General features: G+C 39.4%; 1 protein-coding gene and 2 long non-coding RNA genes across 4 annotated transcripts in view; 2 read left to right on the top strand and 1 right to left on the bottom strand.

Moving 5' to 3' along the window:
* Window positions 1–2,793: 2,793 nt before the first annotated feature.
* LOC311096819 (uncharacterized protein) overlaps window positions 2,794–24,904 on the top strand; it is a 291,191-nt gene continuing 269,080 nt past the window's right edge. Inside the window, exons 1-2 of one of the 2 annotated variants that reach the window (XM_084136221.1) lie at window positions 2,794–2,913; window positions 4,975–5,143. In XM_084136221.1, coding sequence (XP_083992347.1) covers window positions 2,890–2,913; window positions 4,975–5,143 — 193 coding nt within the window. In that variant the 5' untranslated portion in view covers window positions 2,794–2,889. Of the gene's footprint in view, window positions 2,914–3,960; window positions 4,081–4,974; window positions 5,144–24,904 lie in introns of those variants that run through there. The other variant, XM_084136220.1, reaches the window with a different exon arrangement.
* On the top strand, window positions 14,404–16,751 carry LOC311097301. Its single transcript, XR_014609227.1, has 3 exons — window positions 14,404–14,461; window positions 14,644–14,792; window positions 15,001–16,751. It is a non-coding gene; the product is annotated as an uncharacterized lncRNA (long non-coding RNA).
* On the bottom strand, window positions 14,637–17,172 carry LOC311097300. Its single transcript, XR_014609226.1, has 3 exons — window positions 17,110–17,172; window positions 16,041–16,206; window positions 14,637–15,812 (listed from the first exon to the last, which is right to left on the bottom strand). It is a non-coding gene; the product is annotated as an uncharacterized lncRNA (long non-coding RNA).

A 24,904-nucleotide genomic window follows, 5' to 3' on the forward strand; every position in this document is an offset into this window, starting at 1 on the left:
GCACGTTTGGGAAACGAAGCCTTGCTTAGATGACAGAGAAATAATCGGGAGTTATTTTGCAATAAACAAAGCAAAAGTGTATATAACGGTTCAAAATGTTGAGGACAGTAAGATTTTTTTTAATGAAATTAATATTTTTATTCAACAAGGATCGATGCATTAAATTGATCAAAAGTGACAGTCAAGGGTTTTTCACTGTTAAAAAAATCTACTTCATATAAATGCTGTTCTTTCAACTTTGTTCATCAAATAATTCTGCATCATGGTTTCCACAAAAAAATATGAAACTGTTTTCAACATTGATAATAATAAGAAATGTTTTCTGAGCTGTAAATCAGCATATTAAAATTAAGTATCATCATAACTGGAGTAATGATGCCGAAAATTACGCTTTGATCAATTGAATAAATTACAGTTTAGTATGACATAGAAAACAGATAGCCCATGTTAAATTGTAATATTACAGTTTTTACTGTATTTTTGATCAAATAAATGCAGAAGAGAATTAAAAATCTTACAGACCCCAAACTTTTGAACAGTAGGCTAGTGTACAATAGTACTTTTACTATAATTAGGGTAGTTTTTTAAAAGTCACTGACTAATAATTACAGGCGAGTTGAGAGCACAAATCACAAAATATTTAGTAGTCATGAAAACGTTTTCAGATTTAGCATATTAATGATGCATTCACCTCATAAATCATGACACACTGCTCTAGCACAGGAAAGTGCATACAAGTTCAAGTGCATGCTTTTAAAATTAAAAAGTATTGGTATCGGTATCGATATCGGCGATACTGGCCCTGTATTTACTTGGTATCGGATCGATACCAAAATTTGGAGTATCGCCCACCTCTATTGGCTACTGCAGTTCATTGGAACGAAACCGTAGCCAAGCGACATCTAGTGTATATATCTATACCCACCCGCGGGCGGGTATAGATGTATACACTAGATGTCGCCTTCGCTACTGCAGTTCATTGGAACGAAACCGTAGCCAAGGCGACATCTATACCCGCCCGCGCCGTCAGATCATTTGGACGTGTGCTGTTTTCAAGAGATAACAACGATATAAATACTGTTCGTTTTCTCACAAAAACCGCTCGTTTCGTGTCTTAGGCCATCAATGTGTACTTATGATGGGGAATTGTTTCATTTGGACGATGGGGAATTGTTTTAATTTGGACTCTGTGCTTGTGTTTTGAGCCAGTGACCGTCGAACCTGCATTATATGACTGACAGACCAGAACGGTTTGACCTAAAAATATCAAAATTGAAACTACTGCGGAAACAAAGACACCTACATCTTGGATGCCCTTGACGTAAGCTAAAACATACCAAAATTTAATTTCAAAGTGAACTATCCCTTTAATGCAACTAGAATGGGTCGAATGTAAAGGACAAATTACAGTTGTGATGTATGGTAATTGTATTATTCCTTACCTGAGGATGGCGCTCTCTCAGTCTAAATATGTGTTGAGTTGGAACCTGTAAAAGGCAAGAATAAGAAAGTTCAGTATAGCACCAAGTCGCATGAAACCAGTGTCTCTGTGAATTATTCAAACTTGCATCCAATAAAAATCACATGGTGTCAGAAGAAAACTATGGATCAGTAGTGATGGGCAGATCGAGGCTTCGTGAAACAGTTAAAGCAAATGTGCCATAATATTGTGTCGAGACACTCGTCTCAACGGTGACACCTAGTGGTCACTTGCAGGTGTTGATCTGAAACAACCTTGACAAGGAGCCATTAAAAAATGTGTTGTTTTTTTTATTATTGTTTTTTTCTAATATGTGAAGCTTGTAACCTGTAGGCTCCTCACTGTGCATAATGTTATTTTGGTCATGAAAAATTAATATTAATAAAAGAAATCAAGCCACAATGTCTCACTTTTTTAAAGATTTTTATTCAAAAATATGAATTTCTCTGCTGTGGAAGGACTTAGCCTACTTCTTTTTTTACAGATAATTTCTCCAGCCTTTGAAAAAATCCTCTCACAAGGGGCACTTGTTGCTGGCATGCAAAGATATTTTTTTAGCAAGGACATACAAATAATTATATTTCAAACAATGCATACCTTAGGTGGCCCAGCAGTGTCAGTAGCAGGCCTAGGTACAGGGGGAATGCTACCATCCTCTGCACTCTGCAAAATGGCAGGATGAGTGCTCCTCAAATGGCGCATCATGGATGATGTGTTGCAGTAGGCTAGCTGCCGATCACAATACATCTCACTTTATCTGGGGTTTCTAAATGGAAATGCTCCCACACCACAGATGTATGGCATCTCTTCTGTGGAGCCTCCATTTTTATTTATCTATCTATGTGTCTATTAATGTGTCACTATATGTATACTCTGTCTGTCTCTAGCCTATCAGTTAATGTGTAAATTTAAATGTAAGCCAAAATATAACCAAACAAATTGCATATCACCAAAAATCCGCTCTCTCAAAATCAAACTCCTCTCACAAAAACCCACAAGGTCAAGATGCGTTGACTTCACTTTTATACAGATGTGCGATTGTGTGGTCTGTTCCCGACCCTGTCAATCAAACGCTGATTCGGCGGACCATGACACTACACCTACATACACCTGTCGAGACACTTGTGAAACACTCCGAAGCTTCATTTAGCCATAGTCACGTGACATGGGTGTTTTGAATCACGCTTTGGATCAGTGTTTCGAAACATCTGCGCTTCGGGATCTCAAAAAGCTCATGTTATTATTGAGGAGAATGTAAACAATACTTCTGTCTCTGTGATAAAATATTATCAGAGCCATGGCTTATTATCATGATAATAACCATTATCATGGTTTATTATTAAGCATTATCATGGTTCTCTGCAGAGGGAAGAACGAAGAGTCGTGAGTTCACGTGAGATGACCGCTGCATGAGCTTTCTAGCGCCTTACAGAGTGAGTGTCATTTTATTTCATTTTTTTATTTTAAATGCTTATTCACTCAAAGAAGGTATTGGCTAGCTGTGCACTGTTTGTAATGTCAACGTTTATCCAAGTTTATTGATGATCTGTTGTAAGAGATGAGTATAGTAATGTTAATTGAAGAGTGTTAAGTGTGTTTATTTCTGTCTTACAAGTGTGTGAGTGGCTTATGAGAATGTGTCTTTAATCATGTTTCTGTTTTGTTCTTTATCCAGAAAGCATAAAAAGCCACTACCGTTGTTTATTTGGGGTATAAGTGCTCACATAAACAGTTTTGGGTATTCTGTTTTATTTTAGAGAACGTTACAATTATTTGCATAAAGCTGAAAAGGGAAAATGAACACAAATTGAGTATTGTGAAAGAGAACTTACTGAGGGGAAGATATGGAAGTGTGACTATCTTTTATTTTGGTTTGTTTCTTTGTACATTTGTGGAACATTGTGATTCACACCGTAGCCTACGTGTTTGAAAAAGTGTTCCATTTTGATCTTTTCCTGCTGTTAGGCTACTTGCTGTATAAATTTAGTTTATACCTGCCCACAAATGGAAATCCCAGACATCAATGCCGCATCTTTCTCATACACGGTCGGAAATAAAGAATCCTTTTTTTAGATGTTTGGTTGTGTTTGAGTTTTGTATAGTGTACACATCCTACATACATCGACATCCATCAAACACATAGCCTAGTCTTTACATGCTTCCTCTCATGCATGGGCGTCGGAAGAAAAAAAAAGTGGGTGGGTCCTCCCCCAGAAAAATGTAACTGGAGTAAATACCATTTTATGTAGGCTATTCTGGTGCCTTTTAATTAAAGTAAGTAGCTCCTCTTCACGTCGGGCGGTTCTTTGCCTCCATGTCGTGCATTAAATACAGCTATCCGTGAATTATCCCGCTAATACCATGGTCATTTGCCAGCATTGACAACTTAAAGTTGTTATTGATGTTTGCAACGCAATATTTGACTGGATGGGTACAACGAGCGGTTACTTTCGTCAGTTGCGGCTCGTTGAGAAATATAATGTAGCGATTCAGCGGAAATGGAGTTTAATCTATTAGGGAATTCCTCAAGTGGAATGGATTTGACTGACGGCGGCTCTGAAAAGCGAACAGACGCATTTGTTGAATTAGAGACGGTAAAAGTGAGTGGGTCCAATATCATTGGTCTTAAAAAGTGTATATACAATGATTCCAACGTGCTCCTCCCGAACTTTGTTTAATGAAACATAATTTCATGAAAAACAGAACAAATAAATCAATGTTTACTGTAGATACACAAAACAAACACACTAAAGATGAACAACTGAGTAAATACAAAGCACAGATATGAATAAATTAAACAACGAAATACTAAATAAAAATACAGCACAAAATACTGCAAATATACTGTACTGTACATTTATTAATTTAGCCGGGTGCTTTTATCCACTTACAAATGAGGAATATCACAAGTAATTTGCCACAAAGCCACAATATTTATAGAATATAATATCAGGTTTATTAGAAAGCGAGATTAGAAGACAAGCAAGAGCAGAGCAGAAATATAGAGAGATTTATTTGTTGATTTAAGTGCTTTTTTGGTTTAATGTTGTGTTGTTCAGTAAAGAGTGTTAGCTTGAAAAACTGTGACTGTATGAGTTTATGAAACTGATCCTGCATCAGCCTATAGTATAGCACCAGAGGAGGCAAAATCAGTTCTAAACTCTAACTTTTCATTCACTCTATTGGAAGATCATTATTTACATTATATAAATCATTTACATTATTCACTCCATAAACTATAACTCATATCATGTAGCCCAAGACTGGTTTCCTTATGATGATAATACACAGATTCCTGACGCAGACTCACACATAAACTCACATTTCTATATTTGTCATTTGTCATCATCATTGATTATTGTGAATATTGTAGAGTTAATCTGAGATGCTGTAATAACACTGAGCTCATGCAGATGTTGATCAGGAGTTGATCTGATGTCTCGTGATATGATGTTATATCGCTTTAATGAAACTCTGTCTGTGTGATTGAACAGATTCAAATGAAGAGGAGAAAGAAAATCAGCAGAAATCACAGATCAGCAGAAAACAAGAAGACTGAGAGAAAAATGGAGGACAGAAATGAGACACAAACCAGTGGATCACCAGAGGAAAGAGGACAGAGACGTGTTAGACGTGACAGTATGGAGAGAATAAAGCCACACTGTGAGTGTTTGATCATTATATCTTTCATCACATTTTAGTCTGTTTTAAATTGAGACTATAATCCATATGATGATAATCTAATATATATTTGTGATTTCTAGTCTAATGATCCAGACGAGCCTGTAAAGTTTGATTCTGATGTCAAAACTGAGGAGAGATTCTCATCAAACCCTTCATCATGTTTACAAGAACAGTAGTGTTGTGTTTAGGATTTATGTATATTTTGTATAGCCTATATTTCTGTATATATTTTTGTATCAAAATTTTGTACGACAAAGCTAGACAGTCGTTGTATTTTGAATATTTAAGTATATTTTATCTGGACAGTTTACATATTTTGTTAAATTTTCATATTTATAAATGTATACAATTAAGAAGCAAATAATATTCACTTCATATTGAATTAAATTGCATTAAATTGTACAGTGTTTGGCCAAATGTTGTGTATATTTTTCTGGCTTTAGTCACATGGCATTAATACTGTATTTCAGAGACTGACTGAATCTAAAGGATCAGTTGGCCTTTAAGAAAATTTTATGTATAATAATATAATATACATTCTTTCTGGATCTTTTCTTTTCATATCAAGCAAATCTCCATAATCTCCTCATTCAAGAATATGTGAAATATGTCATCATTGGTCATAAATCCATAACAAATAATACACACAATACTTCTTCCTTTATAAAAAGCAACTGAAAGATGATATTTATTTCTGTATGGAAGATTTCAGAGATGAAAATAAAAACTTACAAATGACAAATATTTTGGTTTCTCTTTGAGTTTCAGATTAAATAGATACGTAATACTTTATATTGCCTGTGAATGCTCTTGCTTAAATTTGACAAAGTGTGTCTGAAAAACGTTTCCGTTTTTAACCTGTTAATGACCTTTCTAGATGTTTGACACTGAAACACAAGAGAGGAATTAATTAAATATATTCAGCTTTATTATGATAAACTGGTTTTAGAGAGAAGGAAAGAGTTTGATGATTTTGAGATGATGAAAAACAAGTATGAAAATGTGGATTAGTTATAAGTGTGTACAGTATTATAAATGAAGTGCCATGTAAGATAATTAATGCTGATTAGAAACAGGGAATAATTGATGTTCTTCCCAGAGACTGTGTTTCTGGGTTCTTCTGTTAGCAGAAGCTGATGATGATGTTTCATATCAGGCAAATCTCCATCAGCTCCTGATTCAACAATATTAATAAATTCACAGATCACTCATAAATGCATGATTCTCATTATATGTTTTCCTAATTTAAAAGCTACTGAAAGATATAATTTATGTAGAAGATGCTTGATGAAAATAAATCAACACGTTCACTGTATATAGAACGTACCTTTTTAACAGTTGTGAAGTAATAACTTCTTCAGATCAATATCTCCTCTGAATATCTGATGTGAGACGCAGCCGTATTGTTTCCTGAAGAGTTTCAAGAGTCTGAATGTTAAATGTAAAACTCAGATCTGATAAACTCCATCAGCTGCTCATTTAATCATCTCTGATTTATTAACACTGATTTCCATCAGCAGAACATTAGTGACTTTAACAGACGAACTGAAGCTGTTCAGAACAACAACAGATCAACACTTACTCAATACTCAATATCTACTGTTCACAAACACATCATAGTATACATTAAAGCAGCTCGAGTTCTTACCAGAACCAGGAAGTATGACAATATTAGCCCGGTTCTGTCAACACTGCACTGGCTGCCTATTAAACATTGTATACATTTTAAAATATTGCTGATCACTTACAAAGCACTAAATCAGGGTTCACCAATCTCGGTCCTGGAGGGCCGCTGTCCTGCAGAGTTCAGCTCCAACCCCAATTAAACACACCTGAACCAGCTAATCAAGGTGTCTCTAGGCATACTAGAAACTTTCAAACAGGTGTGCTGGAGCTGGTTGGAGCTAAACTCTGCAGGACAGCGGTCCTCAAGGACCGAGATTGGTGAACCCTGCACTAAGGATAGTTTCGCTTCATTTTGTCATGGATGTTGTAAACGTTAATTGACGCGCTATGACATGAGGGGGAGGCGGGGCCTTGAGTAATTTGCGGGGCCCTATGCAGCTTGCGTATTGAGCATATAGAGCTGATCGGCTCTGACCTTAACCACTCAGTAACAGTGTTCATTTCATTAAGGACATTATTACTGATGAAAATGTTCATTAGGCGAAGGCTTTTTTTTATCAGCGATAACAAAGATGACAATGATTACACAGTATTTACCAAAACAAACTGATAAAAATATGACCACAAAAAAAAGAGAGTTTGTCCCGCGTAAGATCTAGCTTAGGCTGTTCAGATGGCGAATTTTCACAGACTGTGATGACGTGTTTAATGGTCATCGGCATCGTAATCGTATCAAATTCTCTCTATTGTTTAGGGGCCACTGTGGGTTATTGTAAACTGCAGAGAATGAAGCAATGCAGCCACTCTCTTTTAAAGAAATGCTGTGATCATCGTTTTTGTTCTGTTAATAGGCCTATTGTCATGATTCTGCCTTCATGTCCTAGATCTTTCTTGTTTTGAGGCAGGATCATGACAGACCCATGTTTTGTGTACAAGCACATGGCCATTTGTTTGGGCCATGTGCTTGTGTTGTCTCGTTCTCTGCCCCGCCCCCTTGTTATCCTCGTTTTGTCTTGATTGCTTTACCCTTCATCACCTGTGTTCCTGATTAGTTTGCTCCCTATTTAATCCCCTCATGTTTTCTGTCCTGTGTCGGTACATTGTCTTATATTGCCTGTTATCCCCTGTGGTACATTGCTTGTTCTACACTGTGAGTACTTTGTCAGAGACCTGTTATATCAGTATTGTGAGTTTGTTTTCCGTCATTGTCAAGTCAGTGTTTAGTCTTTATTTGTTATCTAGTCTTAGTCAAAGTTACCTGTCTTCAGTCCTGTTTTGCCCCCTCGTGGGTTTTGTTTTCTGTTTTTGTGTTTAAATAAACCTTGAGTGTCTGCACCTCGTCTGCTTTTGGGTTCATCTCCTCCACATCCCATGACAGAATGTACCGACCAAAAGAGAACCCAGCAGACAGTAGGTCCTCGCCTGTCGAGTCCCAAGCGGACCTTTTTGTTGAATGGTGGCAGAAGACAAGTTCAGACATCAGGATCGGCAAGCTGCCGATTCCGCCTCAGGGAGAGAGGTCCATAAAGCAGTACGCTCGGGTCGCTCATGAGAAGCGTTTTTTCCTCCCTGACATCCTTCTCAACCGCTACTTCACTGCGGGTCTCAACGCTCCTCCGCCTCTTGCTGAACGGGAGAGGTTGGTAGACCGCCCGTTTGCTGATATGGTGGACTGCCTGTCGCGAAGGGAGTTGCGGGGCTCCATCTTCTCTCCACCCGCCTCGCTGCCAGTGGTCCCGGAGGATCGCGTCCTGGCCGTTGTTGCCCATGGTGATCCGGCTGGTTCCACTTCTCCAGAGGTCTCTTCTCCACCTTTTGAGCTCCGTGGTAAACGAGGGAGACGGGTTTCTTGGGATTCCCCGTCTGAGTCTTCCTCCACCGAGTCAACGCTGCCTGAGACTTCCCTACCAGCACCAGTTACTGTCTCCGCAGAACATCTCCAACTGGTCGCTAGTCCAGCTACGGATTCGGCTTCGCGACCAAGGAGAAAGAAGAGGAGAAAGGGAGCCTCCCGCTCTTCATCTCAGGCTGTCCCAGGCGCAGTCTCAGAGCCCGCCACTGCTAGCGCTGTTCCAGAGCCCGCTACTGCAAGCGCTGTTCCAGAGCCCGCTACTGCAAGCGCTGTCCCAAGCGCTGTTCCAGAGCCCGCCACTGCTAGCGCTGTTCCAGAGCCCGCTACTGCAAGCGCTGTCCCAAGCGCTGTTCCTGAGCCCGCGGCGGCAAGCGCTGTTCCTGAGCCCGCGGCGGCAAGCGCTGTTCCTGAGCCCGCGGCGGCAAGCGCTGTTCCTGAGCCCGCCGCGGCAAGCGCTGTTCCTGAGCCCGCCTCTGCAGGCGCTGTTCCTGAGCCCGCCTCTGCAGGCGCTGTTCCAGAGCCCGCCTCTGCAGGCGCTGTTCCAGAGCCCGCCTCTGCAGGCGCTGTTCCAGAGCCCGCCTCTGCAGGCGCTGTTCCAGAGCCCGCCTCTGCAGGCGCTGTTCCAGAGCCCGCCTCTGCAGGCGCTGTTCCAGAGCCAGCCTCTGCAGGCGCTGTTCCAGAGCCAGCCTCTGCAGGCGCTGTTCCAGAGCCAGCCTCTGCAGGCGCTGTTCCAGAGCCAGCTTCTGCAGGCGCTGTTCCAGAGCCAGCTTCTGCAGGCGCTGTTCCAGAGCCAGCTTCTGCAGGCGCTGTTCCAGAGCCAGCTTCTGCAGGCGCTGTTCCAGAGCCAGCTTCTGCAGGCGCTGTTCCAGAGCCAGCTTCTGCAGGCGCTGTTCCAGAGCCAGCTTCTGCAGGCGCTGTTCCAGAGCCAGCTTCTGCAGGCGCTGTTCCAGAGCCAGCTTCTGCAGGCGCTGTTCCAGAGCCAGCTTCTGCAGGCGCTGTTCCAGAGCCAGCTTCTGCAGGCGCTGTTCCAGAGCCAGCTTCTGCAGGCGCTGTTCCAGAGCCAGCTTCTGCAGGCGCTGTTCCAGAGCCAGCTTCTGCAGGCGCTGTTCCAGAGCCAGCTTCTGCAGGCGCTGTTCCAGAGCCAGCTTCTGCAGGCGCTGTTCCAGAGCCAGCTTCTGCAGGCGCTGTTCCAGAGCCAGCTTCTGCAGGCGCTGTTCCAGAGCCAGCTTCTGCAGGCGCTGTTCCAGAGCCAGCAGCGGCCGATTCAGCTGCTAAGGCTGTTTTGCGGTCGGTTTCGGCGAGCCACGAGATGCCGATTGTCACCGTTGCAAGAGCCTTGTCCGAGTATCTGTCCAGTCTAGCCAAGATTCTGGAGATGCCTGTCCCAGCTGATGTGTCCAGCCCTGTCCCAGCTGGTGTGTCCAGCCCTGTCCCAGCTGGTGTGTCCAGCCCTGTCCCAGCTGGTGTGTCCAGCCCTGTCCCAGCTATTGTGTCCAGCCCTGTCCCAGCTATTGTGTCCAGCCCTGTCCCAGCTGATGTGTCCAGCCCTGTCCCAGCTAATGTGTCCAGTCCTGTCCCAGCTGATGTGTTCAGCCCTGTCCCTAATTTTGTGTCCAGCCCTGTCCCAGCATCACAGTCTACATCTTTCTCCACTCCCTTACCACCTGCCTCACCCATTGTCTTCGCTCCGCTGCCGGCTGTAGCTGTTCCCTCTGTCACCACTTCACCCCGGACTGTTTCCCCCAAGACTGTTCCTCGTGTGTCCCCATCCAAGGCTGCCCGGACCCCTCGCCCTCAGCCATCGTCCTGTCCACCCAAGACCACAGTCCCACCCCCCCACCCTGGACATTCCCCCATGAACTCTTTGTTGTCTCCGCCTCCTCTTCCTTGTTTTTTATTTTTATTATGTCACCCCAATCCTGTCATTGTGTATTCATGTCTGCCTTTATTAGTTTTTGTCATGTATTGTTGGTTTGTGTCTATGTCTCAGTCGGTCTTGTCCCGTGTTTCATGTTCCCTCTAGGGAGCGTCTGCCGCTCCTTGGGGGGAGGGTTCTGTCATGATTCTGCCTTCATGTCCTAGATCTTTCTTGTTTTGAGGCAGGATCATGACAGACCCATGTTTTGTGTACAAGCACATGGCCATTTGTTTGGGCCATGTGCTTGTGTTGTCTCGTTCTCTGCCCCGCCCCCTTGTTATCCTCGTTTTGTCTTGATTGCTTTACCCTTCATCACCTGTGTTCCTGATTAGTTTGCTCCCTATTTAATCCCCTCATGTTTTCTGTCCTGTGTCGGTACGTTGTCTTACATTGCCTGTTATCCCCTGTGGTACATTGCTTGTTCTACACTGTGAGTACTTTGTCAGAGACCTGTTATATCAGTATTGTGAGTTTGTTTCCCGTCATTGTCAAGTCAGAGTTTAGTCTTTATTTGTTATCTAGTCTTAGTCAAAGTTACCTGTCTTCAGTCCTGTTTTGCCCCCTCGTGGGTTTTGTTTTCTGTTTTTGTGTTTAAATAAACCTTGAGTGTCTGCACCTCGTCTGCTTTTGGGTTCATCTCCTCCACATCCCATGACACCTATACTTCATTACACTGACAGAAAGGATGGAAAGAATAGACCAGCATATAAAACGCCACAAGATTTGGTTTCTCAAGCTTTGATAATTCGAACACTGGATTAGCCTACAGTTATACTGGCTGGAGTTACAAACTGACAGGATATCTCTGTTTTGGAAACGAAGCTTGCCCATTCCTAAATGTAATCGCAAGCATCTCTGTCTCTGATAATCATATTTACCTTTTTTTTTTTACAGTCCATGGTTGAAAACAACAGATTAAACACTCACCACACACACACACACACACACACACACACACACACACACACACACACACACACACACACACACACACACACACACACACACACACACACACACACCACAGCACATCGAGCTCTGGGTGGGTGGAGTTAGAGTGTGTATAGACAAGGCTAGTTTACCTTGGCAGAGTTACAGAGACTGCGACGGTGTTTCACCTGAGCCTAGGCGTGTCATAGCAGCTCGTGTATTTTTACAGTCTATTGTCCAAACAAGAATCAATGGAATGTTTAAAGGTGTGTATCAGCTGGCACACGGGCACTGGGGATTGGAATGTGAGCTTCACACAGAACTCTTTGGCAAGGGCTCTAATGACGCGAATATCAATATAATGCAGTAGGTGTCATTCCCGGCTGTACAGATGCAGTTTACTCTCAGGGACTGATGTTTGTAAAGAATTCCCAAAAACACTGTAAGAGCTAAATGAAAGTAAACATACAAACAAACATTAGAAACAACAAACATATCTCACTGCAAATTAGGCTATACATGTCCATAAACACATGAGAATACACATTTACAATCTAATTGGCTTTGGTAAATAGTGTGAACTCAAGTTTTTAGGTTTTTATTACATTAGGCTAATGTAATAACCTTGCCTTATTGTACTGCAGTAAACCTGAATATGAATTATAAATGGTTTTAATTGCAACAATCTCCTTTTAAAGTGCTAAATGGACTAAGTCAAGTCAAGTCATTAATTGACGTGCTATGACATGAGGGGGAGGCGGGGCCTTGAGTAATTTGCGGGGCCCTACGCAGCTTTCTTTTCACCTTTTATAATTGTTGTAATTGAGAAAAATGTGTAAACAATTCAAACTTCTGCATTTCCTGTGTTGTTTGTCTTATCTCAGCAGATAACTCAGCAGTTATCAATTTGGGGCTAAGAAACTTACAAATGCAACTGATAATTTAAGATATGAAAGACTGTGTTGGGAAAAATGGTACATACATTGTGTTATTTGTGTAAACCCAATGCATAGTTGCAGTTATCTTTTCCTAATACAGTAACGTTCTGGTTGGCTGTATGAACTATTGTGAAAACATTTGAGAATTTTGTGCAGTGTTTTAAGAAAATGATGGATGTGATTGTATAAAATGAATGAAACACATTTGTTTAGGACAATTACAAAGTGTTGAGATCACTGTGTTAACTGTTTTGAGAGCAGTGACATAAGTTTGGAGAAATGTCAAATGGATTTAGAAAAACTGTAAGCTAGATCCAATCAGCTCAATCAATAGAACCAGTCATGCCCTGAACAATCCATTATGTGCGCATTGTGTTTGAAGTAAACTGTAGAAAACATGTCCATATATCTTTGTTTTGTTTGCATTTCAACAGGTTCACGTGAGCAATTCGTCTTTGAAAAGAACAGCAGGATTTGCACCTGCCCACACTGCCAAAAGAACCAAAACCTGGTTCAATGACCATGGGATTACTGTGTAATTACTATGTGATTTCATGTAATATTCTAATTTTCTGAGATTTTGATTTTGTGGTTTTCACGCTGTAAGCCATAATCATCAAAATTATAACAAATAAAGGCTTGAGATATCTCACTTTGCATGTAATGAGTCTATATAATATACAAGTTTCACTTTTTTAACGGAATTACTGAAATAAATCAACTTTTTGATGATATTCTAATTTTATGACCAGCACCTGTAAAGTTGGTGTTCAAAGTTCATAGACTTACTTTAATCCTTAAGTTTGTTCAATTACTCCAATGAAATGTAAAATTGTTCTGCAGCAAAGACTTATTTTCATGTTTCTATTATCAGGTTAGAGGTCATAAGAGGTTCCTGTGGTGTCATGTCTCTGCTCTGTGTGAAACCACATTGTGACATTATTGTGCAACCATGTGACATTGATTCAAAGCTCTCACTGCTGTACCATGACTGTCAGGACACATCAGGACACCTCCTTTACTCTGTAAACCCTAGAGATGTTGTTTGTCACAAGATACATGCATCTATTACATGTTATCTGTGAATAATAGTAACAACTTACAACTTTACTCTGATGTGTAAATATTTACTGCTGATAAAGATTGAGCAGAAAGAAGAGCTTGTGTTTGAATGTAAAGTGTTATTGTGTGTCAAATGTGGGTCTGTAAAATTATTAGAAAACATGAGATTAGTTTCCACTGTTATGCTTATTAATAATCAACTATATATTTCTTACAGACAAAATGACATTTGAATATTATTCAAGTTGCCAGAGTGTGTTAAAGATATGGATGACCAGTAATGTTCTTATAATAAATGATGCTAATCATAAATAACATGATATTATTGATTGGCCATAATCCTGTCCACAGAATCTCTTGTAAACAATCTGCATCAGTGTGTGTTTCTTCATCATGTACAGTTAAAGATCTGGCTGATCCTTCAGCGTTATTCACCTCAGAAACACCAAAATACAGAACATGTTTCTGATGCAGAAAAGCTCATAAAGCGTTCATGACTGGATTACTGTAATGCATTACTAGATTATCCTGATCATTATCAATGAACAAACTACAGTTATAGTGCAAAATACAGCAGCTAGAGTTATTACCAGATCAAGACAATATCATCATATAACACCAGTTTACCATCTCTACACTGGGAATCTGGTAAACTACTGATGTGTGGAACAAGCATTTATAGAGGAAATGTGCAAAACAACACAGAGAACAAAACCAGTGAGTGACTCGTGTGTCTGAACTCAGAGCCAGAATGACATTCTTTCTCTTTAACGTGGGAAAACCTAAACCTGTATAACAGGTTTCTGTCAAAAATCACACCCCTTTCTGCTCTACGGGAGGTGTGTCTTTGTATAAAGTCAGTTCTGAAACGTTCTAGGTGGAGGTGTGTCTTTTGTACGGGTATAAAAGTCAGTTCTGCTCCTCAGACTCTCAGTAACACTGGAGCTTCTCTCTGTCCAGATCATCACAAGGTAATTAAACACTTTCAGCTTTACACATTTTGTAAGAGTATTTTTTTTTATTAATTATGAATAGAGATGTTAGTGTACAAAGTATTGGAGTGAAACTTAAAGATAAATATGTATTAAAAAATCACTAACAAATGTGAAATTTCACTTTAACTTTATATTATATCTATTTTTTTTTCTAACAGATTTATGCAGAATCTGAACACAAGAGAAATGAATGCATGACAGGAATATATCTGGACTATCACAAACTACAGAAGAAGGACTTTATCTTTATATATTCAGTGTGATTTAATAAACTCTGGATTATTCTACATCTCTCTTCTTCTCACAGGCGAGAAACATGTTTCATATTTCATTTCTCATCTTTACTGGGGAGCTTTATCTTCATATGATGACTGGATTATTTGCTATTTTATCACAAATGTTTTAAATTCTATATTTTAAGTGCATGTTCTCCGTTAGATGATCTGAGTCTATATCATCAGTTCAGTCTCTGTATTATAATTATGATGATAACGGGTTGTTTTCTTCATTTCCAGTCTCTGTTGATCCAGTCGGAGCTGTAAAGTGTCGTTCTGATGAATCAAATATGATCAAACATGAGGTGAGAAGAGAAAGATGTTTATTATCAGGACTCACACATAAACTAATGAATTGTATTGTAATGAACTTGTAAAACCTCTCTTGGATGTTGTTGTTGCGGTCGATGTAACCTAGCACAAGCACCAGCTGGCAGTGGGTGGAAATGTCAGTCATCTTATCGGCTTGTATGGCCATGAGATCCGCGCGCTTTACTTCCTCCAGAATGTAATCCTTCAGCACTGACAGCATGCAGTCTAATAACTCGTTTTGTATGGTCTTTGACGAACCTTTAAAAACGGTGGCTGTTTGTTTAAGGTGCTCCTCCAGCACGCTGTCAAGTGAGGCAACGAAGTCCACCAGTCCCCTGAAAATGGAAGGCCAGCTCAAAAGCCCCACAAAACTTCACACAGTCGATTATTTTGGACAAGATGTGCCGGTTTTTATCCACCTCCTCGTTGTGTTTCCTCACCGCAACCCTCTGGCCTTCGTCAAGCTGCGTAGCGATGTTAACTCTTCCCAGTATAGCTAGCTTAACGCAATTATCCATGTGTACCATGTGTTTCGTTACCTTCTCAGACAGGTGCTTCATATCTCTCACTCCGGTAACTGTCCATGCTGGATCTCTCCCCGTAGTTTTAAAAAGTAACCACAGAAAGCAAAAAGACCAGTGTTGTGTGATCTTGAGAACATGATGAAGGGTTTGATGAGAATCTCTCCTCAGTTTTGACATCAGAATCAAACTTTACAGGCTCGTCTGGATCACAGGACACTAGAAATCACAAATATATATCAGATTATCATCATTGTTTTGGATTGTTTTTATGTTCTCAGTCTATAACACATTCTGTCAATTGAACACAATCACACATCTGTAGACATTGATCTGAGACTGTAGAAAGTGATGATCTCTCTGAATGTGGAACTTTATAACAGGATTGTGATGACGATAATAGTAAATCTAGCAACACTGTAAGAGTAATAATGATCAAACACTCACAGTTTGGCTTTATTTCCATACTCTCACGTCTCACAAGTCTCTGTCCTCTTTCCTCTGGAGATTCACTGGTGTGTGTCTCATTTCTGTCCTCCATTTTTCTCTCAGTCTTCTTGTTTTCTGCTGATCTGTGATTTCTGCTGATTTTCTTTCTCCTCTTCATTTGAATCTGTTCAATCACACAGACAGAGTTTCATTAAAGCGATATAACATCATATCACGAGACATCAGATCAACTCCTGATCAACATTTGCATGAGCTCAGTGTTATTACAGCATCTCAGATTAACTCTACAATATTCACAATAATCAATGATGATGACAAATGTAAATATATAGGTGTATTTTATCAGGAGTCCTGATCGGATACAAAACTGGTTTTCATCATAATTATAATACAGTGGCTGAACTGATGTTACAGGTTCAGATAACAGATTCACTAATGTTATTGTTTTAAAATGTTATATCTTTTAAGAGGATCTTATTATAATATTATCGCCCCTTAATCTGTATCATAATTACATTCGGGGCCAGTTGCATAAACAGTCAAGACTGTGTCTTAAGAACCATTCTGACCAACTAGCAGTTAGGAGATTTGTCTTAAAGATGACTAACTTGTAAGATTAGTCTAAGCATTTTATGCAACTGGACCTTGAATGTAATTATGATAGCCACCATATACAGCATAACTAGAGAAAATGATATTATTCACTATAAAAAAAAACAAATAAAAAAAAAAACATATTACTACCACTATGACAATTCCATGACACTTTGCCAAATTCCTTTGTGCACAAAACTCTCCTTTTAAGTGCATCATATTGCAGAAATACAGCTTGCAGCAAAACCAGCTTCAACAAAACCACTGGATGTTAAATTGGGTGATTACACACTGTAAACAACAGCTTAACATATGACTTTAAAATGACAAATTCAACAGAAAATAGCCCAGTAAATTAAAATCAATAACTCCAAATCATGATAATTTTATTTGCACTATATCTATTAGTAGACATCAGATTATATATATATATAGTGTGTGTGATTATATATACACGAAATTGCTTACTTACTGAATGATGAATGTCGCGCATGAGCAGAAGCCTGTAACCTGTGGCTCAGTGTTGTGTTTCTGCGGGTTTGAGGAGAGGATCTGCTGTAAAAGCTTCTCGAGCGCGTCCTCGGCTCCTCCTTCTCGCTGCTCATTGGTTGAAGGCCGAGAGTTTCAAAGAAAAATCGAGTCTCGTAGAAAAAAATCCTGATTAATTCAGTTTTGCTTCCCTTCATCCACGGATACTGAGAACGCAATGACAGGACCGTTAAATCATCGCAGAATCCGGTAAATCATCTCTGGAATGAACATGTAGATTCGCTGACATCATAGTCTTGTTTCCTACGTGAAACAAATCTATAAAAAACTTAAAATTGTAAGGATGAATTTATTCATGAACTCTCAATAGTTGACAAGAAAGTGCGATAGATAGATAGATAGATAGATAGATAGATAGATAGATAGATAGATAGATAGATTTCTCTTTCCCAGTTTTAGTCCTCTGGGTGTTTCACAAGTTGTACATCAGTTTAATTTTGTCCAGCATGCAGAGACTTGAAAGGAATGTAGTTTCATTTCCACTAATCCCCCTCCCCTTAAAAAATAAATAAATTCTAATACTGCCCTTGAAATGAAGATCTACCATCATTTACTACTGACTGTAAATGTCACATCGCATTACTCTTCCTTTCTTCCTTTCTTTTCTTAATGAAAGTAAATGAGGACTGAATCTGTGAAAAGCTTCAAAATGACAAAAAGACTTGTAAAGACAAATAAGGTTCCATATTTGTGGGACCGGATTCTATGGTCAGATGAAACAAAAAAAAAGGGCTTTTTGGCAGAAAACCCAGCAGATGTGTTTGGTGCACACAGGGATGAAGAGTACCCCATGCCTACGGTTAAATACACTGCTGGATCTTATGTGTTGTGGGCCTATTTATTTGCTGGAGGCCCTGGACTTCTTTGTTCAGATACATGGTATTATGGATTCTAGCAAATACAAACAGATAAAAAACCTGACACCTTCTGCTAGAAATCTTATAATGGGCCGTAATTGGATCCTCCTTCAAGACAATAGAGAGCCTAAGTCCCTCCCCTTCCGGTCGACCACCATGGGACCTTATTTCGGAAAAATATTGTATGGTAGTCAATGGCGAGAGACAACAAATATTTTGATCTCGTTTGAATTGTGCCCTGATTTACACATATGATGTTTGTCAATTTAAAAGATACATTTTAAAGTCAAGAAAGATCGCAGCTTGATGTAAAACTGTTGAGGTATAAGACTGTGAAAATACGTAGTTACAAAGACTACAAACCCAGAAGGCGCACATGGGACGTCATACCTTTTCTCTCAATGAATGAAGCTAACTTTACTGAAGCTAACGTCTGTCATTTTTTCTATATTCTTACATTATAATCTTAACGTAACGCCGTCATGCCTGAGTGTTTTGAGCCAGAATACACACATACGAGCAACGGATCTTGTGACGTACATAGTGCGAGACGAGAGATGTAGTTCATTGAGCGATTTTCACATAAAACTAAACGTTACTCTTCTGTTTTATGACAAACTGCGACTTTCTTGACTTTAATAATTACCTTTTAAATTGACAAACATCATATGTGTAGTTCAGGGCACAGTTCAGACGGAATAAAAAGATAAGTTGTCTCTCGCCATTGACTTCCATATATATTTTTTCCGAAATAAGGTCCCATGAGCCGGAAGCGGAGGGGCGGGACTTAGGCTCTCTATGGAAGGTCTTGTTCCTTTTCCTTCAAGGAAAGACACCTTATATAATAATGAAGATTCCCATGTCTTGTGTTTTTTTTTTTTTTCTTCAGGCTAAACAGTTTAGTTGGCTCATGTTACTTACCTGTAGATTACTGTGGCACATGGGGAAAACCTTGGGATTTTAACACACACACGATCAGGACAAAACATAACAAATCTGCATTGAGGTTCAGAAGTCGACACTGAATTTAAACTAATATATACGGTAAAGCCCTGCATTTCAGCCCGAGCCCGACGGGCCCCGACTCATTTACGCCCCTAGACGCCCCTAATTTTCACGTCATAGTTCACATGCGGGCCGGGTCTCTGGCCTTTTTTGGGTTATCCTTCTTTTTATATTTTTAGACATTAATTAAAAAAAAAATGAGAAGTTGACGTCGACGATAGAAAAACAAACATAGAAAGACATTTCATAACCTCATAACTTTCATAATCTTATAATTACACTGACATATGACTGACATGACAGTCTCACGCACGCACGCACGCACACAGAAGGGCGCGACCCACGATTCACCTCATGTGCAAATAATGGAGAATATTAAGAGAAAAATCGCAGATGGCAAACTTAAAACGCAGCGGGAAGAGTGATAGAAGAGAGGAGGACTGGGTTAAAATCTTCCACTGTGGATGCTATTCTTTTTCTCCACGATGCTCTGTAAGAGACTGTTCTAACTTTTCATTTGATTGGACTTTATTTTCATTTAACTGTTGGAAACTACTGGAAAAAAGAATGGCCATATTCTTTGGTGCATTTCTGAGGTAAGATAACCTGCAAGTTTGTTTTTAATTTATTTAATTTAATTTGTTTAGATTGTAGGCTATGCTCATTTCGTTTGCGAGCGCTGTTGCGAGCAGCCTGAGTCTGCCTCAGTATTACAAAAAATTTTGTTTTACTCACTGTGGTTTAATAAATAAACATTTATTAAACTAACTGTCTGTGTGATATGCTTGAAGTGTTTTATATCTATGGATTTTATTGTAGCAAAGTAAAGTATAGGCGTTGATTTGAGAGGCTAAATTGCTGCTTGATCGCCATTTAAAAAAAAAAATGCTCCAAACATTTGTCTAAATTAACTTAATAAAGAAATTAAAAGAAACATAACTAACAAAACTGACCCATTTTAATGGCTGCAAATAGGGCAGGCTGCTGCTGTGTAATGAAAAAAAGGAAAAAAAAGGGCTCGGGTCGGACTCGGGCTGATAATTCTGATGAGCTGTCGGACACGGGCCGGGCTCGGGCCTAGATTTGAGGCCCGTGCAGGGCTCTAATATACGGTAGTAGTGGTCAAAAGCAATGTCTGGCATAGGAAAATTGACATCTTGACATCAATTGACATTAGTTGTGACAGATGACCGGACCTAAACATAACTATATGGATATTGCGTCCATTAACTTTGCTCTTATGTGGGGCATCAAATTTCTAGATGGAGGGACAATTTTTATTTTTCAGAATGGCAGAAGTTATCTGGAGCAGTACGTCTGGGAGTTTATCAACACTAGCCACCGCACCGCCTGCGATGACCACTGCCTTATTTAGGGATTAAGGCGCGAGCTGGACGACGAGATCCGCTTCACCCAGCCCGAAGAGATCCCTGCTGAACCCCAGAGGACCAGGGCTTGACATTAAAGGGATAGTTCACCCAAAAATGAAAATTACCTCATGGTTTGCTTACCCTCAAGTCATCATAGGTGTACATGACATTCTTCTTTCACTGCGGCTCCACCTTGGTCAGCAGTACCAGAGGTGTTGCTTGGTCCCATCGGCTCTCCGTCTGCGCCTTGGGCTCCCCTAACAACTCTTCCAGGAGGGGATGTTATGTCACAGACATTCAGTTATCTTTGTCTTAGGGTACGTTTACACGACAACGAAATGCTTAAAACAGAGACATTTTTCGAGTTTTCCGCGCACAGGCGACACCATTGTCAAAACAATCCTCATTCACAGGGATCCGCGAAAATGACGCTGTATTCTACTGCCTGGCCATTAGATGGCGATGAAACACTGTAGATTGAACAAGTAATATGCATGTGCATGATGTCATCGTCTTCAGAGATTCACTTTTTTAAAAACTTACACTTTGAAACCTGTTTTCAAAAGTCTGCGTTTTCACGCCGTTGTTGAGTAAACAAGCAGCCAAAGTGCATAAGAAGTTTTTAGTTGAAACAGTGTAAACAGTCTCAACAGTCTCTGTGCAGCCTCAAGCCAGACACTCATTTGTCCTCCTTTTTGGAGTTGCGCCGAATCGGCCTAAAAAAACCCGCTCTAGGATCTTTATTGGGACGCAGCAGCATAGTGTCTAATGCCGTAAGATCTCTGGTCAAACATATGATTGTCTGAAAGTGCTGTCAAATAAATATCTGATATATCATTGGTTAAAAACGTAAACAAGCCTCCACGATGTGGAGACCACGTGCTGGCTACGTCACATCGTAACGTTAACATGCCGAAACGTCAGACCTCATTTAATCCGGAATGGACAGAAGAGCACGAGTTTGGCCATGATGACCCTAGAGGAGCTGCTGTCGCCTGCGCTGCTGCAGAGGAGAAACTTCTTTCTTAAGAATTGAAATGTGTATTTATTAATTTTTCACATTCATTATTTGTTTATGTATGTATTTCTGTTTTTCCAGAAGTCCAGAAATGTTATGTTTTCTGGCACTGTGCACTTTGCAAGAAAGGTTCATCTCAGTGGTCAGTTTTTGAAACAGACATCACAATGTCTTGAATAAATACAAATACTGTGAACAAACACTTTTTTGCCTCTTCTGTTACACATAGGTCTACATCAAGATATATAGGCCTATCGTAGATCAAATTGTCTGGCAATGAATAGAGTAGGCTAGAATCACTGTATCATGATACCTTCGATATGATGGACAAAATTGTATTGTAGTTGCCAGTACACAAGAGTCCAATGCAATTATGCTTGCCTCACTAAATGTGGCAAAGTGTCCTCCTTTTTGGTGTTATGGAAATGGTCAGCCTAGTAAACAGCCCCTTAGTTTCACTGTCATGGACTTTTATGTTGTATTCATTAGTTCCTGTCTTCCTTTGTTTAGTTTCTCACAACTTATGAGTTGTCTTAGAGATTAATTTACTTTATCACTGGTGTTTGTCATTAATTAACCTCATTTGCCTTGTATTTAAGTTGCAGTCTTTTCAGTTCTCAGTTGTCCGGTCACGTCAATGCATAGCGGTTGTGTTTGTTTGCCTGCCGTGTTTGTATCTTCTGTGTGGAATATTAAAGTCTTTTAATTATCATCTTCCTGTGATTAATAAAAATAAAAACTGTAGCTATAGTTTGCCTTTTTATAATTTTGTCAGATAAATCCCTTAACCAAGTTTAGTGTTTTGTTCTTCCCTCATATTTAAAATATTAAAAATTATATAAAATATGAAAACTTATAGGGTCATTAAAAACAAATATCCCAGAATAGTGCATGACAAGAGAAATAAAACTCTTGGAAAAGAGGTTTTAAATCTCAATGAGATAACCTGGTTAAATAAAGGTTAAATAAAAAATAAAAAAAACTGCAGAACAGAAGAGTTAGAAAAATTAGAAAATGTAATTGTATTTATGCATTTCTATATTTCGTTATAAAAAGTACCTTTATTGGCACATAATGGATTTATTATAACATTATGCTACTTTAAATGCAAAGACAAAGAGAGGTCAATGTGAAAGTCACTGACATAATGCTGGAGTGTTTGTTGGACACTCACATGTCCATTGCTCTTTTCGTGTCTTTTATATGCCCTGTTAAAGTTATTAAGATCTCCAAACCCCACCTTTGACCAAACAACACAGCCGTGAGATGGTTTCATCAAGAGGCATGGCCAGGAGTACATTTTATTTGTGACAGCACTTCCAGTCAGCCAGCTAACTTTGTCATACCAGGAGAGCTGAAAAGACCTGTGTTGAAAATAAATCCAAACAATCTAAAAGCCATTATTTTTTAAATCTCCTCATTCTTTGTGCAAGGTTGCTCAGAATGACAGGGCCTGATAGCTCCTAATAGGGCCATTAGGGGAGGGTCTTTCTCTTTCTCAGGCGTGAAATTCATAAATATTAATGATTTGTTCACGCCTACTTGCATAAAGCTTTCTTACTCAAAACATGTCTTATATATTATATATATATTGTCTTATCTGAATGAGTTGTCAGGATGATCGTGTGAAGAAATAATCAGTATGGGTTTCATGACCTTATTTCAGTGACAATTGTTTTTTTCAAAAACCATGCATAAATGTCATTATCTCAAAACTACAAACTTTTACACACATGCTGCTGATATATTATTGTAGCAGGGTTTGTGCTGAATACAGTGTAATTAGACTTTAGCCATGAAAATGTCACAAGTAACTGAAATAAGCTCAAATGTCAGGGCATGTCAGAACACCTCCAGGGCCCAGAAATCACCTCAGACCTCAGAGGGTTTAGCCAAACATCACAACAATGCTCAACAACATAACAATCATCCCTAATGGATCCCTCAATCCCTCAATGTTTGCCACATAACACTGCAGAGCTGAATAGAACAAAGTCCAGCAGGATTACTTTTGGGTGATTGTTTAGTTGCTTCTCTTTGGAACCTTGATGATCAAGTTTCACTGGCGTTTCAATTTCTGCGGCTGTAGAATTTCTTTCTTTTTAGTTGAGCAGAATCCTATACTCCGTGGTGTCGTTTTGTGGGCTTAATCTGTTTGGCGCATCCCCTGAGAATGCTCTTTGTTGACATAATATAGCGGCTACTCAATCAAATCAAACCGCTGATAGACTGAGGACTTTATGCACTTGTGACGCATAAATAAAACATTGTTTGAAGAATAAAATTTTACTAGCTCTTTATTGCACAGATGTTTCTTGATGGTACAACGTTTTTAGTGGTCAACAAAGAATACATTGTCCCTGCTCCTATCTCAATCAGTGAACAGGTGGCTAATATTCACATTCCTACGAAATCCTGTGACCCCCCACCATGATCACGTGACAATCAAAAACATTACCTCTTTCATGTCTACTACACATATCATACAATCCGCCTTCATTTAGCAAGTGCAGTTGCGCAAAACATTTTTCAAGTGCAACATTTTATTTGTTCCTTTCATTTGTGGATGCTGCTGAAAACATCTTCGCTGAGAGAATGCAGAGTGCTTTTCTTTTGAAAAAGTTTCCCTGGAAATACTTCCCTAGTATTTCATTTGAAAAAATCCTTACAAATTATATTATCAGCTTAACAATTTGAGTAAATGTAAGGGATGATGCCCCCCTTCTAGAACAATGTACATTTACGTTTAAATTGTAACATATTTAATGGTGTGGAATTACAGTGTAATTAATGTTAGCTCACTATCTTAACCTTTTCCAGTGCATTAGGTGAGGTAATCTGATCATATTATTGATTCTCATTTATTTATCAAAACACTAAAACCGTTTTGTAGAGAAAATAGCTCTTCTTAATCTCTCCATCTCATGCTGTGTGTGATGCTGAACTATCGTATGAGTTTCTAAAGGTTTTTTAATTCTTCGCACTGTTCTGAATATTGATATTTTATGTGCAATGATTGCATGCTCAGGCTCAGTGGCCTTTCCACTCATTTTAAATCTTTTTTTTTTTTTTTTTTAAACAATAAGATTTAATTGGTGATGAGTGTACTGAGATTAACTCTTTCATCTTCCCATCTCTGTACTAGTCCTTCTGTGTTGTTTAAATGCATTTTAAAAAGTTGGATGATAGATACTGTATTATTCAATCTTTCTGACAAACAAACTAAAGCTAATGTAAATGACAGTGTACACAATGTTTTCTATTTTTGTTTTTTAATTGAGTGTACAGTGTTTATTATAAGGATCCGCAGCTCAATACTCATGAGTACTTTAAAATAAGCTACTTTTTACTCTTACTCAAGTAGTTTTTTGGACAAGTACTTTTTACTCACTAACACTACATTTTCTGGAATGTAATTTTACTTTTACTTGAGTATATTTCTCAGTTCTCTCTCCAGCACTGGACACA

Source organism: Abramis brama (genome assembly GCF_963993115.1).
Source record: "Abramis brama genome assembly, chromosome: 15".
In the NCBI taxonomy this organism is placed as follows: Eukaryota; Metazoa; Chordata; class Actinopteri; order Cypriniformes; family Leuciscidae; genus Abramis; species Abramis brama.